Source organism: Budorcas taxicolor, chromosome X (assembly GCF_023091745.1).
Source record: "Budorcas taxicolor isolate Tak-1 chromosome X, Takin1.1, whole genome shotgun sequence".
In the NCBI taxonomy this organism is placed as follows: Eukaryota; Metazoa; Chordata; class Mammalia; order Artiodactyla; family Bovidae; genus Budorcas; species Budorcas taxicolor.
Genome location: NC_068935.1, coordinates 132,942,059 through 132,959,350, shown reverse-complemented (window position 1 = coordinate 132,959,350; position 17,292 = coordinate 132,942,059). Strand labels below are relative to the sequence as shown.

Below are 17,292 nucleotides of genomic sequence, written 5' to 3'. Positions count from 1 at the left end.
CAAGCGCACTGCCCCTCTAGACCCGACTCTGGCCCGACGTCCTGCCCGCGGTGGCCACCGCGTTCTGCCAAGGTGGCCAAGTCGGCGCGGCCAGGGAGCTTCCCCGCCGCCAGTGCCCACCCCAGGTTCTCCGGTCCTCGGAGCCGAGACCGCGCGTCCGGCGCGTTGACTTCGTGGGCGCAGCCCGCTGTGGCCGCCTTTCCCCGGAGGGCTGGACGGGCCACGGGCTGCCCGACTCCCAGCCACCCGGGAGCCCGGCGGCGTCTCACAGGGACGCGCTCGATCGGGAGCGCGCGCGCTCGGCCGCTCCGAGGTCCAGCGGTGGCGCGGGGCGGGCAGAGGCGGGGCCGAGGGCGGGCCGGCCACAGCCTCCGCCAGTCCCCGCTCCCTCCCCGCCACCCCGCTGCCGCGCGCCACCTCCCAGCCCCCACCCCCCTCCCCCACCGCGCGCGCTCCGCCCGCCCCGGAGCCTCGCCCTCCGCCACGATGAGCAAATGAGCGCGAGCGAGGGCATGAAATTTAAATTCCATTCAGGGGAGAAAGTGCTGTGCTTCGAGCCTGACCCCACCAAGGCGCGAGTGCTGTACGATGCCAAGGTGCCGCCGCGGAGGGGAAGGGAGGAGGCGCGGGCCGGGAACCCCGGGACGGGAGGCGAACGCGGATGCGGGTGCTGACGGTGCGGCGGAGCGGGGGAAGTGGCGGGGCTCGGCGCTCCTTGCTCGCGGCTCCTCGGCCTGCGCGGCGTCGCACGGGCGGCAGGGGGCGCTCGCGGAGCGCCGCGATGGGGAGTCGGGGCTGGGACGCTTCCGCTTCCGCCCTGGGCCGGGGGCTACGCCGGCGCCGTCGGAAACGTAGCGCTCGCGGTGTCGCGGGGCAGGAGCCGCGGCGTCGGTTTGTCCACCTGAGGGCGGCGGGGGCTCCGCGTCCAGGAGGCCGCTTGCTCAAGGCCTCTGCCTGGAGGTTAACTCTCCCCGTCCTGTGCTGTCTAGGGCCCCTTGGGCTCCCGCGCGTTGCCTTGATCGAGCGGCCCCCGTCCTAATCCATAGGTAGCGCCGCAGTGCTGGCTGTCAACTGGTGACGCCGTTGCCCTGGGCCCGTCGTGGTCTGGGCTCGGCCCCTCCCGCAGGCCTGGATCCTCTCTGAGAGCCAGGTTGAGCGGGTGTCTTCGTCCTCCAGGGCCTTGCACCATTTAGGTTTTCAGTCGGCCATGTCGCGCCCCTGCCTGTCCGCCTAAGTTTCGGAGGTTGGGAGAAAATGGAGCCACATCAGCAGCTCCTACGGTCTAGGTGGCGTGAGGGAGTGGGTCTCGCAGGTCGGGGGTGGGGGCTGGCCCAGCGCCCCACCGGGCTTTCCGTTCTACTTTGGGGCTCCAACCCGCTGCCCCTGCCTCAGGTTTCTGTTTGCCATGTCTCCTCCCTCCCTGCTTTGAGTCTCCCCAAGCGTGACACGCCCCTTCATTTGCCCCCGAATTTCCCCCTGGGGACACCGCTAGGCGGGATGGCAGAATCTGCAAGCCTAACTGGCCCTAGGATCCTGCGGAGCCCAGGAGACTACAACTCCCAGAGGTCTATCGGCAGAGGCTCGCTTGTCGGGCCGGGACTCTCTTAGTTAGTGACAACTCGGCTGACTAATGGCTTCAGAAGCTACACCCGTTCACACACTCAGAGACCAATCAGGGGGTGGTTGGGAGGATGTTTCCTATTTTGAGGCATCCACTCAGGGGAAAAAATGGAATTGAAAGGGAAAATGTTTCAGCCCAGCTCTCCGTCAAAAAAGGAGAGAATGCTTTCCTTTCTTTTACAAAAATGCCCATGATCTAGTTTTCCTAATCCAGCTTCTGATATTCTGTATGTTCTATTGTTTGTGGACGGTATTTTCTGGTTTCAGATCGTCGATGTTATTGTTGGGAAAGACGAAAAAGGCAGAAAGATCCCAGAATATCTGATCCATTTTAATGGTTGGAACAGAAGGTGAGTGTACTTGTTAAACCTGACTGAAAATTGACCATCTGTGCACAGGAACATTGCAAACTTCTTTGTTAAGTTTTAGAAACACTCCTTGGAAAGTTTCATTTCCTGTTTTTGCTTTTATGTTAAACCTTGCTTACTCTGAAGAATGATTACTTCTGAGTCGACTATATTTGGATTCTCTGTGGGTGGTTTTGGAGACTCCCATTGCTTCTGTGTCTGAATGAGTTGTGGTTTCTCTTTTTGTGATTTAAAATATTTAAATAGTTTTCTGAAAGGTAAGTAATTTTGAGACACATCTGTTCCTGTGTGGTGCTTTTAACATTTGTTTCATGTCAAACTAAAATACTGAATTTTACACTCTTCCTCTTTTGTTTCTTTAGCTGGGATAGATGGGCAGCAGAGGATCATGTCCTTCGTGACACCGATGAAAATCGGAGATTACAGCGGAAATTGGCCAAAAAAGCTGTAGCTCGCCTGTAAGAATACCAGAAACATGAATTTTGCTCAGTGTGTTTTCTTTTAAGGTTTAGAATTTTTGTCAGAGAAAAGTTTAAAAATCTGATAAACGTGGATTATCAAGTCATGTAACATATTTGAAACATAGTAAGTGTTTCTGTTGTATTTGAAATAACTGCTGTGCTTTCAGAGAGATTATCGTGTAGTATTTTGAAATGGAGGTTACCACTTATGTTTTAAAATGTAATTATATCTTTGATACTTAAGAATTATTGTTACTGCATTTTTTTTTAACCTCAAGATCCATATCAGTCAACATTTCAGTGGTATTTATCCATTTCAGGAGAAGCACAGGAAGAAAGAGGAAGCGCTGCAGGTTGCCTGGTGTGGACTCTGTCTTAAAAAGCCTCCCTGCTGACGAAAAAGATGAAAACGATGAAAACTGTGAGTGGCTTGACTTATTGTCTCTGGTTAAAAGGAGTTTTACCTAGTTCTTTTATACTGCAGGGTTGAGGGGAAAGATTCACTGAAACTTTAGACAAGGGAACTTTGTAAGATCATTTCATAAAACATTTGCCCATTTGTTTTTGATAATTAAAGTAGCAGTCAGAAAGTTCCTGATTAGACCTGGCGGGTCTTGCACATGACCCCTGCCTTCTCAATCAGTGTCTTATAGTAGCGCCTCAGAGCTCCATTCTCATGTTTTCTTCATGGTACCTCGCTCCACTTGTGAATGTGACAGCGAACAATAAGATCCTAGGTGACTAAACACTTGCAGATCATTTACTTGTGTGGTTTTTGCACCCCTTGAGGTTGGTATTATATTTTTAAAAAATAAATTTCTATTCTGAAAGGTCCAATATTTGTGTTCAGTGTTTAAACTTTATGCTGGACAGTAGTTTATTACTAGCAGTAGGACACCCATGCCATCCTAAGGAATTGTAGATGTAAGGGTTAAGGAAGTGTGTAATGCAGGTTTGCCTGCTGTTTTTTGTTTTACCTAGCAATAAGCAGTTCCTCTGACAGTGAAGAAAAGGATGGAGAAATAAGTGAAGAGGGTGATATTGAAGAAAAGACTGAAGTGGTATACAGTTCTTATTGTAAAAACTCTTTGGCATATATTTTGGTGGTAAAATTTTCTAGTTGTGAAATGTTTTGTAAAAATCCATCTTTTTAACCAAATGTGATAAAATTGTACTTCATATATAAGGGAAAAAAACTTTTTTACTGTAAAAACTTCTCTGTGGCTTTTTATACCCATGAAATGTTTCCACAAATCATTTCACCTTTTTCTTTCCAATGAAATTGTGAACTTTTTATAATGCTGATTAATTTTTCAATGGTGTGTATCAAGAGTTTAGTGTCTTCTGTTTGCTGAATACAAAGTTAACATGAATCCTACTGGTAAAGTTAAATTGGGAAGAAAAGAAATAATCATTTGCAATGTCATTAGTGCCCTAAAACAAATTAACTTTTGGCCTTTGATATACTTCTCATTAGAACATGTGACATCATTACTGGTGTAAATGTCAAGGATTAACTGGTTTGTTTCATTGTAGGCTGTGCTTATGTTAGTCCTTCTTTGGGTGTAGACTCTCTGTTTTAGGAAGTTAAAATGGGATTGTGATATTGCAGAAGGAAGGACCAGAGCTGCATGCAAAAAAGGAAATGGAAGAAAGAACAATAACTATAGAAATCCCTGACGTTCTGAAGAAGAAGCTTGAGGATGATTGTTACTATATCAACAGGAGGAAACGGGTAAACAAGGAGGACACATAAAACATGGATTTGTAATAGAGCCATATTTTGCAGTCACAGAAAGTTGAGAGCCTTGGAGGAATGAAACTCAGGTTCTGTGCTGAGTTGGGTTTTACACTTCTCTGGCAGTAGTGTTCACCTGATGGAAGTGTGCTCAGTCTTTTCCAGCCCTGGCTGCCTGTTAGAATCTTCTAGAGAGCTTTGCAGAGTCCTGATGCCTGGGCTTCAAGCTTAAGGTGAAAACTGATCTGTGACGTTGGGGGTGGCAGCTGTGGATATCTTAGAGGTTCCCCAAATGATTCTAACAGGTCCCTAAGCTAAGAATCATTGCTTGCATTTATTTTTAAAATTAGTTATCAATTAACTTTAAATTGTTATTATAATCTACATGGGGATATGATCAGTAGAAGAAAAGTCAGAGAGTTTCAAAGCACATTTACCTAAAAAATTATCTTCATACACAATTGACTTATTTTTGAGCTTCAAAAATGACGTACACAAGACCACTGTTTCTTGGAATATATGGTTTATCCAATGGAATGTATACATCAAATGTTTATGTTTTTGTTAACAGTTAGTGAAACTTCCATGCCAGACCAACATTATAACTATTTTGGAATCGTACGTGAAACATTTTGCTATCAATGCAGCCTTTTCAGCCAATGAGAGGCCTCGTCACCATCATGCTATGCCACATGCCAACATGAATGTGCATTATATCCCAGCAGAAAAAAAGTAAGTAGAGGAGGGAGGGTTGGCATTTCATGGTTCACTCTGGGTATTAGAGAATAAACTTCCATTTAGAACAGGTAACACTGTCTCTGTTTCAGTTACTATGAATTCACATACTGTTAAATTTAATTCACACAGTAACCAGTTAAGTTTCAAAATACTTTTCTTTTCCCAGAATGTTCAGTAACTCTTTAGGAGTGTGATGTGAATCCATTGAGGATATGTACTGCCTCAACACTAGAAGTTGTTTTCAATGATGTAATTTAGGAAGCGAACTCTTTTTTTTTTTTTTTTTTGGCTATGAGAAGTACCAGAATGGGGAATGAGAATTTTGTTGAAACCTGTTTACAAACATGTCTTTACCCTAATCTGAGTAATTGTCCTCATAGCTTGCCTTGGGAACGTGACCCAGTAGGGGTGGAGTCAGACAAGTAGATTGTTCCAGTTGAAACAGGTGTGTCAGCTCATCACGACCACCCCCTTCAGCTGCGGGTGACTGGGGTGTGTCTACTTCCGTAGCACAGGCCACTTGGGCTCCTTGTGTGGCACTGAGCATATTCACTTGTGTTCAGTGTGTAAGTTACAATTACTTGCTTACTGCACCCTATATTCTAGGTCTGTGCTCCCATTTAATTATTGTTAGCACCTACAAACTTTGTGTTTTGCACACTTAGGTGTAATATATAGTGTTTAAAACTCTTCCTGATTAGAAATGTGCGCCTTCATTGTGACATTTTGAAAAGTCCTGTTATTTTATTGCATCTCTAATCTCTTTAATCCTTCCAGCGTTGACCTTTGTAAGGAGATGGTGGATGGCTTAAGAATAACCTTTGATTACACTCTCCCATTGGTTTTGCTCTATCCATATGAACAAGTTCAGTATAAAAAGGTGACTTCGTCCAAATTTTTTCTTCCGATTAAGGAAAGTACCACAAACACTAATAGGTAAGTTAGCTTGCAGTTCAACCATCAGCTATCAGAAATCAAATAGCTAGATCTGTTTTTCAAGATTTCTGTTGGATGCTATGGGGCCAACACGTTTGGAGGAGGGAGTAGATTGCAAACCACTGTCTGTCCTGGTGGTTTTCTTTTTTCTTGGGTAAGCTTGAGTCATCATTCACTTTAAAATGTCTCTGGAAGTTTTTACCAAGTGAAGATTTCAGTGTAGAGAAATTGGCTTTAGAGTAGCCAATGCCCTTCTTTCCAAAGACAGTGGGGTGAAGAGAGCATGGCCTGAGAAGGTTGGGTGTGGGTTTGAATTTATGACTTGGCAAGGTGTCATCTGAGTTTCTTGCTTTTCCTCTAACAATGGAAAGAACATTTGCTTCTGTAGATAGTTATTAAATGAGGAAGTGCATGAAGGGCTGGCTGCCTTAGGTCTTCAAGTAAAGGTTAGTTTCTTTCCTGCTCTGCTGTGTCACCACTGTCTTCCCTCAGTGACCAAGCATTTCCAAATCTCCATTCTTTGGGTTCAACAAAAGTCCCGCCTGCACCTGAGTCCATGCCTCTAATCTGTGGAAGCTACTTCCATGTCTGCCTCAGGCCTATCTTCCCAAGCGAGTGGTCTGTTTTCATGATTTCCACCCCTGCATCTCCTCTTGCCTGTTTCCCGTCTATCTTGGTCTCCCGCCTCCCTCTGCTCCCCAAAGTCACTGACAGTTTCCCACTTGCCGCACCAAGCATTGCCCTCCTTTCCCCTTCAGCCCCTTGCTCCCCTTCCTCCCCTTCCTCCTCAGGTCCTGTCTGGTAATTGTCTGTCTGCCTTATGACCATCTCTTCTTTGGCTGCCTTCCTTTCCCGTTGGTTCCACCCCATTTGGGAGGCCTGTGTGACTCAGTGGGGACCTATGTTGATGTCCCCACACCCTCCTCCAAACCTCAAGATTCCTAGTGTCTAGAGTGGACTGCGTGTTTCCACAAAATGTGGCCAACGTTTGTGGCATTCTAGTCCTGTCAGTAGTTACACTGTGACAAAATGATGTTGTATTCTTACCATGGTTTCTCAGCCTTGGCTCGACCAATATTTTTAATTGGATCATTATTGGTGGCGGAGGCTGAACTATGCACTGTAGGATGGCAAGCTGCATCCCTGGCCTCCACCCACTGGATGCCAATGGCACTTTCCCAGTTGTGACCATCAAAACTGACTCCAGAAGGTGTCTGTGTTCCCCCCAGAGTGGAATCACCCCTGAGTTGCAAACCACTGAAACAAAACAAGGACAAAGGATATCACAGCCTTTAATGCCAGGGTGCCTTGAAGAGTTAAAGGGTGAAAATGGTATAATAATGTTTAGGTACCTTTTAAGAAAGTGTTTGTTTTGGCACGTCTGGAAGTGAAAGTTTCTAAGCCTCCTGGAGTGGAGTGGAGGCTGTGTTTTCTGTCTGAAGAAGGACATTGAGGAACCCCTCCAGGCTTGGCAGAGATTCTGTGGACTGGGCGCATCTGATGCGTTCTCCTTCCTTCTGTAGGAACCAGGAGGAGCTCTCTCCAAGCCCACCTTTGCTGAATCCATCCACACCACAGTCCACAGAGAGTCAGCCAACCTCAGGTGAACCAACCACCCCCAAAAGGCGCAAAGGTGAGCCGGAAGCCTTGCAGTCTCTGAGGCGGTCCACGCGCCACTCTGCCAACTGCGACAGGCTGTCTGAGAGCAGCGCCTCGCCCCAGCCCAAGCGCCGGCAGCAGGACACGTCTGCCAGCATGCCCAAGCTGTTCCTGCACCTGGAAAAGAGTAGGTCCACTGCCCGCAGGAGGGCCATACCGGGGAGAGCTGATGTGGACTCTGTGCTTGGTCTGGGTCAGGCACCGTGCTCCTGAACCCAGTCCAGCAGGAGATGGGAGCCCCCCCGCCCCCCACGTCTTCAGCTCTACAATCAGGATTCCTGGTACTGACCAGTTTCGCTCTGGCTCACGTCTGTTTGCAGTCCCTCTCTCCAGCCCTGAACTAGTTAACGTCCTGTACGTATGGATCTGCCTCTTCTGGGCATGAATTCATCAGTGGAATCATGCAATACATGGCCTTTTGTCCGTGGCTTCTTTCACTTAACATACAATGTTTTCAAGTTTCATCATGTTGTACGTAGTTTATCCCAGTGAAGTGTGAAAATGAAAGTGTTAGTCACTCAGTTGTGTCCAACTCTTTGTGATCCCCCTGGACTGTAGCCTTCCAGGCTCCCCTGTCCATGGGATTTCCCAGGCAAGAATACTGGAGTGGGTTGCCATTCACTTCTCCACGGGATCGTCCCAACTCAGGGATCAAACCCAGGTCTCCTGCATTGCAGGTGAATTCTGTCTGAGCCACTAGGGATATCTCCGAACTTGATTCCTTTTCTTTCCTTTTTTCCATCAAATAATATTCCAGGTACTGTCCTTGACAGGGAAGTCTTATTGGTAAAAATTTAAAACTTCTCTGCTGTTTGTAAAGGTCTTCCAGCAATCTTTAATTCGGTAGCTGTATGATTAATTAGTGGATAATTAATTGGTGACTAATTAAAGTCTTTTACTTTTAAAGAGACACCTGTTCATAGCAGATCATCCTCGCCTGTTCCTCTGACCCCTAGCAAGGAAGGGAGTGCGGTGTTTGCTGGCTTTGAAGGCAGAAGAACTAATGAAATAAATGAGGTAAAGCATTAGTGTCTGTTGTTCCCCTGCATTGAACCCTACCTTTTGTGTTTTCTTAAAAAGTCTTACAAGATGAAATCATGTTTGCTTAGAAGAAACATTGTTACTCTTGCCATAGATATTAACAGAATTTTTTGTATGATGTGCGACATCGTATTTGTGGTATCTAAAATGAGACAGTTACCACGGGGATTCGAACTCCTGACCTCTGGACCCTAGACTGCCTGCCTGCCTAACCGCTACACTACTGCGGCTCGCTTAAAGGGTCAAGCAGGCGATTTGAACTCCTGACCTACGGAGCCAGATTGCCTGTCCACCTGCCCGTCTGCCTAACCGCTACACTACTGAGGCTCAAGGGGACGACCCAGGATGAGATGGCTGGATGGTGTCACGGACTCGATGGATGTGAGTCTGAGTGAACTCCGGGAGATGGTGATGGACAGGGAGGCCTTGGTGTGCTGCGATTCATGGGGTCGCAAAGAGTTGGACACGACTGAGCGACTGAACTGAAAATGAGACAGTGGTTAGGATTATAGCCCTGTACTTCCATTCCTCTTTTATTTCAAATAAGTCCAAGTATTGAAATAGGAGTATTGTTATTTTATAGAACAGTTGTCAGTACAGTTTTTCTGCAAAAAGCCAGAGAGTAAATATTTTCAGCCTTGTGGGCTACATAGTCACTGTCGAGACTCCCCACCTCCAAAGCAGCCCCAGACACTGTGTAAGTGAATGAGTGTGCCGTGTTGCAATAAAACCGTGTTTATGGACACTGCCATTTGCATATCAGATAATTTTTCATTTATGTGATATTCTACTTTTGGTCTTAACCATTTAGAAATATAAAACCCATCTTTAACAGTAATATTAATAGCCATCCCTTTGAGGGCATGCTGTATGCTAGTATTGTGCCAGGCACTTGATCTAAATTACCTCAGGTTCTTGAGAATAACCTTACCAGCAGAGTTCCCTTTTACAGACAAGAAAGCTTCAGTTTGAAACTATTTTTAAGGCCAGTTAACTGAGATACATAGCGAGTATTTCAGGAGTTGAGGAGATGTCTTAGTCCACTGGGGTATTGTATGAATCTTGCCTAGCAAGTGGGCTTTCCTTGTTTCTGTGCACAGGGGAGGATGGCTTTACCAGACAGAATGTTTGGTGACAGGGGTTAGCAAACTTTTCTTATAAAGGGTCAGATTGTAAATATTTTCAGGGTTGTGCATCAGCTTGTGAAAGTGGTGTGAATAGTTCATAAAGGGGTGTGCTGGGTGGCCCCAAAATTCATTCATGTGTGCTCGGTCTCAGTGCACTTGCTCAGCCGTGTCCAACTCTTTGTGACCCCATGGACCGCAGCACGCCAGGCCTCCCTGTCCATCACCTACTCCTGGAGCTTACTCAAACTCATGTCCATTGAGTCGATGATGCCATCCAACCATCTCATCCTCTGTCATCCCCTTCTCCTCCTGCCTTCAATCTTTCGTAGCATCAGGGTGTTTCCCAATAAGTCAGTTCTTCACACCAGGTGGCCAAAGTATTGGAGCTTCAGCATCAGTCCCTCCAGTGAATATTCATGTGTGCTAGTAATCAAATTTCATATGATTTTTATATGTTATGAAGTAGTATTCATTTAATTAAAAAAAACATTTAAAAACAGTTGTTTTTAACATGAGGGGGTTGCTTTGGCTCACGGGCTATAAGTTGACTGACCTCTGCTAGAAAACCCAGTTCGTGTTCCAGTGATGTTGAGGGAAGGTTAGGAAATTCCTAGTGCAAGCAGTCCCTAATTTTCCTTTTTTCAGACTAGAAAGCCCTGCAGGTGTTTTTATTCAAGAAGAATCCTGTTTCTTACAGTAGTCCCCAACCTTCATGATCTTAGGCCAGATGAGCTGAGGTGGAGCTGATGTAATAATAGAAATACAGCACACAATAGATCTAATGCACTTGAATCATCCCCAAACCGTCCCCCGCCCTGGGGCCATGGAAAAATTGTCTTCCACAAAACTGGTCCCTGGTGCCAAAAAGTTGGGGACCCCCAGAAAACATCTGAATACTGAGGCACAGCCATTCCCCCTCTGGTCACTGTTGCAACGCCGCCATCTGGTGGTGATACAAAGTCTAGTGAAAAAGTGGTTGGGGTTGGACAGGCTCTCATGATGAGACCTTGGTGCATTCCATCTGCATAAAGCCTCCATTGCAGCATGTTTTCCCCAGGGTCCTGTATCCTGACCACCTGAGACTCACTCTCCCAATGTCATTTGCCGCCCAACCGCACCAGGGAGGGTCTGGACTGGCGTAGTCCTGGTTGAGGTCACAGGCGATTACTGTGCACACCCTGGTTGAGACTTCCTCCACTGGGAACCTGTTATTTCCCCCCATAATGCATCTTTGAGAGAGCTGATTCACTATATTGAGCTGCAGAATTGAGGGAGGGAAGTAGCCAGGCTCGCTAACTAACCACATGATCTGCTTTTGCACGTGAGTGTGCCCTTCGTGCCTCCAGTGATGGTGGATTCCCCCATGTTCACTTTGAGTGTCACTGTCAAAACAGTTGCTGAGCTGTAGCTGTGTGCACCGTGGAGTTCAGTGCTAGGGATAGTATAAAGGGGCAGAAACTTACTCCTGCCCTGAGGCTTGTATACCACAGAAGCGTGGGGTTGGTGAGGCACGGGCTGAAGCCTGGGCCTTCAGCATGGAGACAGATGGAACCATGGTGGTGCTTGTTAATTTCTAAAATTTCATTTGATTAAATTGACTACATCAGCCTTTCTGGGCTCATTTTGGTATCCTTCTGCTTTGTCTTATAGAAGTCTTCCTTTGACCCAACTATTTCCAGATTAAACTTGGCAGATCCCAAAAGGCAAAGCAGCAGCTAGGTAGAATAGACTTATAATTTGCTGAAATATTTCTCTGAAAGCTCATCAGAGAGTTTTGAAATTCAACTGTTACTTTAACAAAAGCCCCCAGTCCACCTACACTTCTGGAATTCAAAGTGAAGAAAAAGCATGCAGTTGCCAGGGCTGAAGTCTATTTTCACTTGATTCAGTGGGTGAAATTAGTTTCCAGAGTGACTGTAACATAGCAGAATCTTAGAGAATCTTGACACAGTGGTAACCTTTCTCAAAAAATCTTTTATTGCTTCATTGTCTAAAACATCAGAATTTCCAATAAAGGAGAAGGGGCAGAATGACAAAACAGTTACAGCTAATTTACAGGTAGAAGCTATTGAAAATTAGAAAATTGAATATTTTCCCAATTTTAAGTCCTCCTTCCTTGTTTATGAGTTTGTGTTTATTTGATACAGTGGCATATTTTTTTCATCTGCACACAATGTCATAATTTTAGGTGATTAGAACTGTCTCCATGTTGCCAAGGAAGGTGGGATGGCTTTAGAAGCTCCACATTGGTTTCTTGTCATTTTCCTGTTCCATGTTTGGTTTCTTCCCATTTTCTGGTCCAGCTGTGAGGCAGCTCCAGAGGTGCCAAATGGATGGGAAGCTCCAGGGTAGAAATGAGACACTTGATGAGCTCTGTCTTTCTGCCGGCTTGGAAATGTCAAAGTGTGTGTATTTCTGCTGGAATTCCAAATGTACAGATCTGTCGGGAATGAAGTGTGAAGATATAACAACAAAGCATTCTCTGTGCTTTTCCCAGGTCCTCTCCTGGAAACTTGTACCCGATAGTTATCCCCCAGGTGACCAACCACCTCCACCCTCTTACATTTATGGGGCACAACACTTGCTGCGTTTGTTCGGTAAGAAATCCTTTGCCCTGCTTTCTTCTTACCGTTTTTATTTTCCACTTTAAGTTTAACACCTGTAGGCTTAGGTACATCTTGTGGTAATTTGGGGGTCTAAGAAAAATCACTGAATGTTGATCTCTTAAAAACAATGAATCTTAAACTTCATACAAATTGTGTTTGTAGTATTTGTACTTACCACTCTATGTTCAGTAAGAATTTTGGTTTTGTTTGGCAGCATAGATGTTAGTTTCAGTTTTAAATAAGATGACAGGGACCCAGAGGATCCCTGAGTGTGTCCTACTGATCGCCAGATTCTGCCGATTGTAAATGATTTTGCTTTTCTTTTTAATGCAGTGAAACTTCCAGAAATCCTTGGAAAGATGTCCTTTTCTGAGAAGAATCTGAAGGCTTTACTGAAGCACTTTGATCTCTTTCTGAGGTATTGTTATTACTTTGTTAAAACTTACTCTGCCACCGTATATATGACTTCTGAACTTGTCTTCAGCAGATGTAGAAGCTAGCTCTGGTATTTTGAATGGTAGCAGTATTACGTAAGTATGGTTGGTTCTAATAGTAATTGTAATATGGGGAGTTGGAGCTACTTCATTTTTTCATAGTCTATCTGGTTTCTAAGCAAAGGGTATGGAGGTAAAATTTTTTTTGTGTCACTGGAAGAATCCAGTTGGATAGCCATGTGAGTAGAAAATTAATTTTCTAAAGAAGTGATTGAGATTGATAGCTATTTAATTTTATGTATTTTATTCAAGAGTACCTTAAGCATGTGACTTTTCTTTGTTCCATGTACATACATTTGTAGGTCTGATTTTGGTGTCTACTTTGGAGTTAAGAGAAATGATGAATAGTCTGTGCTGATACTTTGTGAATTTGGAGAAAGGTAGTGTTTTCTTCACCTGACAGAGCCATTTTATTATATGGTTGGATCATTCACTCTGAGGCTGTGCCCTCTGCTTACCTGGGGCTGTAGATCCCAGCCTCCTTTACGCCTGTGGCCCAGTTCTCCCACCTAGATGTCTATTGACTGGTTTCTCCTGGCGTTCCAGGCTGGTTGTCACTGTGCCTCACCCAGTGTGTCCTGTGTACCTGACCTTGTTTTTTCTTTCTCTTTAAGAGGATACTTTTTCCTTGTATTTAGATCCCAACCTGTAAGAGCTAGTCAAGTAGGATTTACTGGAGTGGAGAACACTCCAGCCAGAGAAATGAGTCTTGGCGTTTGTAAAAGATGCTTTCGTCTGGGTATTTCCAATAATGTATCAAATAAGTGGAATTCAACTTTAAAACATTTTATTAGAAAAAAAGTTTCAAAAATGCCCTAATCTCCTTCAGCCTTCCTCTCAAACAAACCTACAACTCTGTTTTGTATAAACATTTGGTTACACTGAAATCAAATAATGCCAAAATGAGACAGCCACTGGTTAGCACAGGCTGCTGCTGCTAAGTCGCTTCAGTCGTGTCAGACTTTGTGCGACCCCATTGACGGCAGCCCACCAGTCTCCCCCATCCCTGGGATTCTCCAGGCAAGAACACTGGAGTGGGTTGCCATTTCCTTCTCCAATGCATGAAAGTGAAAAGTGAAAGTGAAGTCGCTCAGTCGTGTCCGACTCTTCATGACCCCATGGACTGTAGCCTACCAGGCTCCTCCGTCCATGGGATTTTCCAGGCAAGAGCACTGGAGTGGGGTGCCATTGCCTTCAGGAGAGCCTTCTAATTCTGAGATATGCCCAAAACAAAGTAGAAATTAGGGTTTTAGGAGGTTACTTACAAAGATTTACAAATAAAATAGTACAGCTGACCCTTGAACAACATGGGTGTGAACTGCACAAATCCACTTATACGTGGATTTTCTTTAATAGTAAATACTTAGTACTACATGATCCATGTGGCTGGTTGCATCTGTGAATTTGGAGGAATAGTGAATACGGAGGGCCCAACTAATGAAATTGTTATACAGAGATTTTCAACTCTGTCGAGGGTTGGAGCCCCAACCCCCATACTGTTCAGCTGTAATGGGTTATGAAAATGTATCCAAATGTGTCAACTATAGAATCAGTGGATTGAGAGTTGCTATGAAAAAGGTACAATCAAAGAAGAAAGAGTTAACCTCAAATGAATTTGACTTGGTTTTTACTGAAGAAGGTATTGCAGAGGTATATCCTTACCTTTTTAGGAGTTAGGACAGTTGGGAGGAGGCCAGGGAAACAAACAGGAAGCTAATTACTTAGCGTACTAGTTAATTTGGCCCATGTGAGCCTGTTTGAGCCCTTCATGGTGAAATATTTGGTGCTTCAGAGTCAAGATAGTGTCTGTGTTGCAGATTCTTCAGTGACTGGCTACATTTCAACATCAATCCATAGTCAGGCATAAGGCGGTCTTACATTTTCGCTACTAAGCTGGAACTTGCAGCATCTTTTGGCAACGGCAAAATGCTCTTTACTCAAAATGCTCTTTACTGATTAAACCATTCAGTTTTGTTTTAACTTAGCCCGTGTAAGTACTGTGCACTTCTCAGGTGACATTTATTGAGTTAATAATTTATTTTTTATAGTTTGTTTTTTAAAACAGGAAAATGGAGAAATACTCAGAGGCCTTTTTGCATGGAAGTGTTTAGATAATCAAGACTGCCACCTAGTGGAGTTTAGAAGCTATAGCAATAGAAATTTGTACACTTGCTAGTGAAAGGATTCCAATGAAACAGTCCTTAACATAGAAGCTGGGTGTGTGTAATGAACATAATCAGTATATAGAAATCAAGATTATATTATTTTTTTCTACCTAATACAAAAAGAGTGAAATGTTACAGTTGTGGAAATTCCTGTTTTGCTTCCTGGTATTTAGTCTTTACTGTGGTGATCATAGGGGCTATTTTTTTTTCCAGGTTTTTAGCAGAGTACCATGATGACTTCTTCCCAGAGTCTGCTTATGTTGCTGCCTGTGAGGCGCACTACAGCACGAAGAATCCCAGGGCGATTTATTAAGGTTTCGATGGTCCTAGAAGAACAGCTTTTCTATCTAGTTCTCGGTTCCCAGTAAAGAACTAGGGAGTCAGTGGGCCTTCTTTATGCAGAAAGCAAATGTGACACCCACCCTGGGGGGCTTTGGCAGAGGTGGGCCCATTTGTTTGAGTTGCTTACCTACTGTAGTTATTTCTGTTAAGGATTACTTCCTTGGTGCCTCGATGGCCTCCAACATCTAACCCTTGCCACCATACACGTGATCTGTGATGGCAGGAAAACAGCAGCTATGTTCACAGTGAATTGTTAATGAACATGTGATTAGGTTGGGCTGTTTCAGTAGACGGAGGTACTTGTTAGCAGTAACCACGTCTTTTAGTTATTTGTTAGCATTAAACAAAATTGTTTTGCAAACTGTTTTCATTCTTGTGATAAGACTGAGCAACTCTGTCCCACAAATTCTAGTTTTGCTTGGAAACTGCAAAGTAGTCCCTGAATATTTTAGAGGGAATCGATATTGAGAAAATTTGCAGCTATACATTTGCTTGTTACAGTTCCTTTTCTATAAAACCTTATTTTTGGTGATTTAAATAAAGAATTCCCTGAATGTTTGAGATTTTATAGCTACACTTGGTTGTGTAATATTATGGTTCCTTTTCTGTAAAATGTAATTTTTGGCCATTTCAAATAAATCATTTCCCATCTTATTGGAAAGAACCAGGAGAGAGTTTTTACTCTGGTCTTGTCCTTTTCTCTTTATTTGTTGTAGGAAAACAGTAAGGTAACTTTGATTCCTAAATTTTGTATTTTGTTTTGCTTTCCCTCTGTACCTTTTTTGTTAAGGACTTTTGTTTTCCTTTCCTTTCTTTAATTTTCCTACCTTGGCTGCCTATCGGAAAGGTGGTTCCTGGAAGCTGATACAGCCCGTCACTGTCTTTTTGCCTGACTCTGGGCTGGTTTGGGGCCAACATATTTATTGTCTTCCATCATTACATAAAATCTAGCAAGATGATGTTAAGGGACTTGATATCCATTGAGAAAAGGGGTTTCAATAGATTAAGATTAAAAGCAGTAACTTGGGGAAGTCATGTTTACACCCAAATGAAATTAGACTCTTCAACACACCAGTTAAATCTTTTTTCTTTCTTTCTTTGTTAATAATTGGAGAGATACTTTTTTAGCTTCTGCTTCTCTTATGCTTAAGCCAGATTCCTCCAGATGTTCATTTGGGACAAAGCCTTAGTGCATTTTTAGGCTGATTGAATTGTGTTGTGTCTACTTAGTTTCAATAAAAACAATGTTATTTTCTATGTCTCTTTCCTGGAATACATCTTCTAAACTCAAAGTGAATTTGTAAATAACAATTTCTTTGCTTCAACTTTCCTTCTGATTGGTGTAAATATTGGGACCAGTAAGCAGAATGTATGTCCCTAGTGAGTATCTTCAACACGTGGGATGACGTGCTTACCCAGCTCTACTCCTTTTGCATCCAGTAAGGGCCCGGCCCAGATCACCTTGCTGGTTGGAAGTGTTGCCAGTGTACCTCTGGCATCGAAAGCATACGTATTACATCTGTCCTCACACACCAATAAATACAATAAATGAGTGAATAAGCAAGAGTTCATGTGTTGAACAGTCTGATTGTGGTCTCAGGGGATGGTGGTTATTTCTGAGGACCAAAGGAAAAGCAATGAAGGGTCTGCTTCAGCAAAAGAGGATTGGGGCATGTTTGCTGGGGGACTTACAGTGTAATCCTTTCTTTCATTACCATAAGTGACCGTGGCCAAAATGTCAACCATTCACTTACAGCTTGAGGAGATGGATGTATGCTTTTGACCTTTTCGTGGAGGTGGATTGCCAGGCTGGGACTGATCTCCAGTCAGGCAGGGAGAGAGCAGGGATCCCCCAAGAGTTGGTAACACCAGGTTCATATGTTCTTTCACTCATCAAAAGGGGTCTAGCAGGAGGCAGACACAAATGACCACATACACTTCCATCTGTGACGTGTCCAGAGGAGGCAAACTATAGAAACAGTAGATTAGTGGTTGTC

At 44.3% G+C, this 17,292-nt stretch overlaps 1 protein-coding gene across 1 annotated transcript; it reads left to right on the top strand.

The window, feature by feature from the left end:
- The first annotated feature begins 462 nt into the window (after window positions 1-462).
- MSL3 (MSL complex subunit 3) lies at window positions 463-16,407 on the top strand. Its single transcript, XM_052663159.1, has 13 exons — window positions 463-596; window positions 1,888-1,970; window positions 2,351-2,446; window positions 2,770-2,870; window positions 3,431-3,510; window positions 4,062-4,184; window positions 4,759-4,919; window positions 5,703-5,861; window positions 7,385-7,647; window positions 8,428-8,537; window positions 12,186-12,285; window positions 12,628-12,712; window positions 15,167-16,407. The coding sequence occupies exons 1-13, from the start codon at window positions 495-497 to the stop codon at window positions 15,264-15,266; spliced, it is 1,563 nt and encodes a 520-aa protein (XP_052519119.1). The 5' UTR covers window positions 463-494; the 3' UTR covers window positions 15,267-16,407.
- Window positions 16,408-17,292: the final 885 nt, after the last annotated feature.

Coding starts and splice junctions, on each gene's coding strand:
- MSL3 (XM_052663159.1), top strand. CDS start 495: ATGAGCGCGAGCGAGGGCATGAAATTTAAATTCCATTCAGGGGAGAAA. Junction 597..1,887: donor GAGTGCTGTACGATGCCAAG/GTGCCGCCGCGG, acceptor TTCTGGTTTCAG/ATCGTCGATGTTATTGTTGG. Junction 8,538..12,185: donor GAACTAATGAAATAAATGAG/GTAAAGCATTAG, acceptor TGCTTTTCCCAG/GTCCTCTCCTGGAAACTTGT.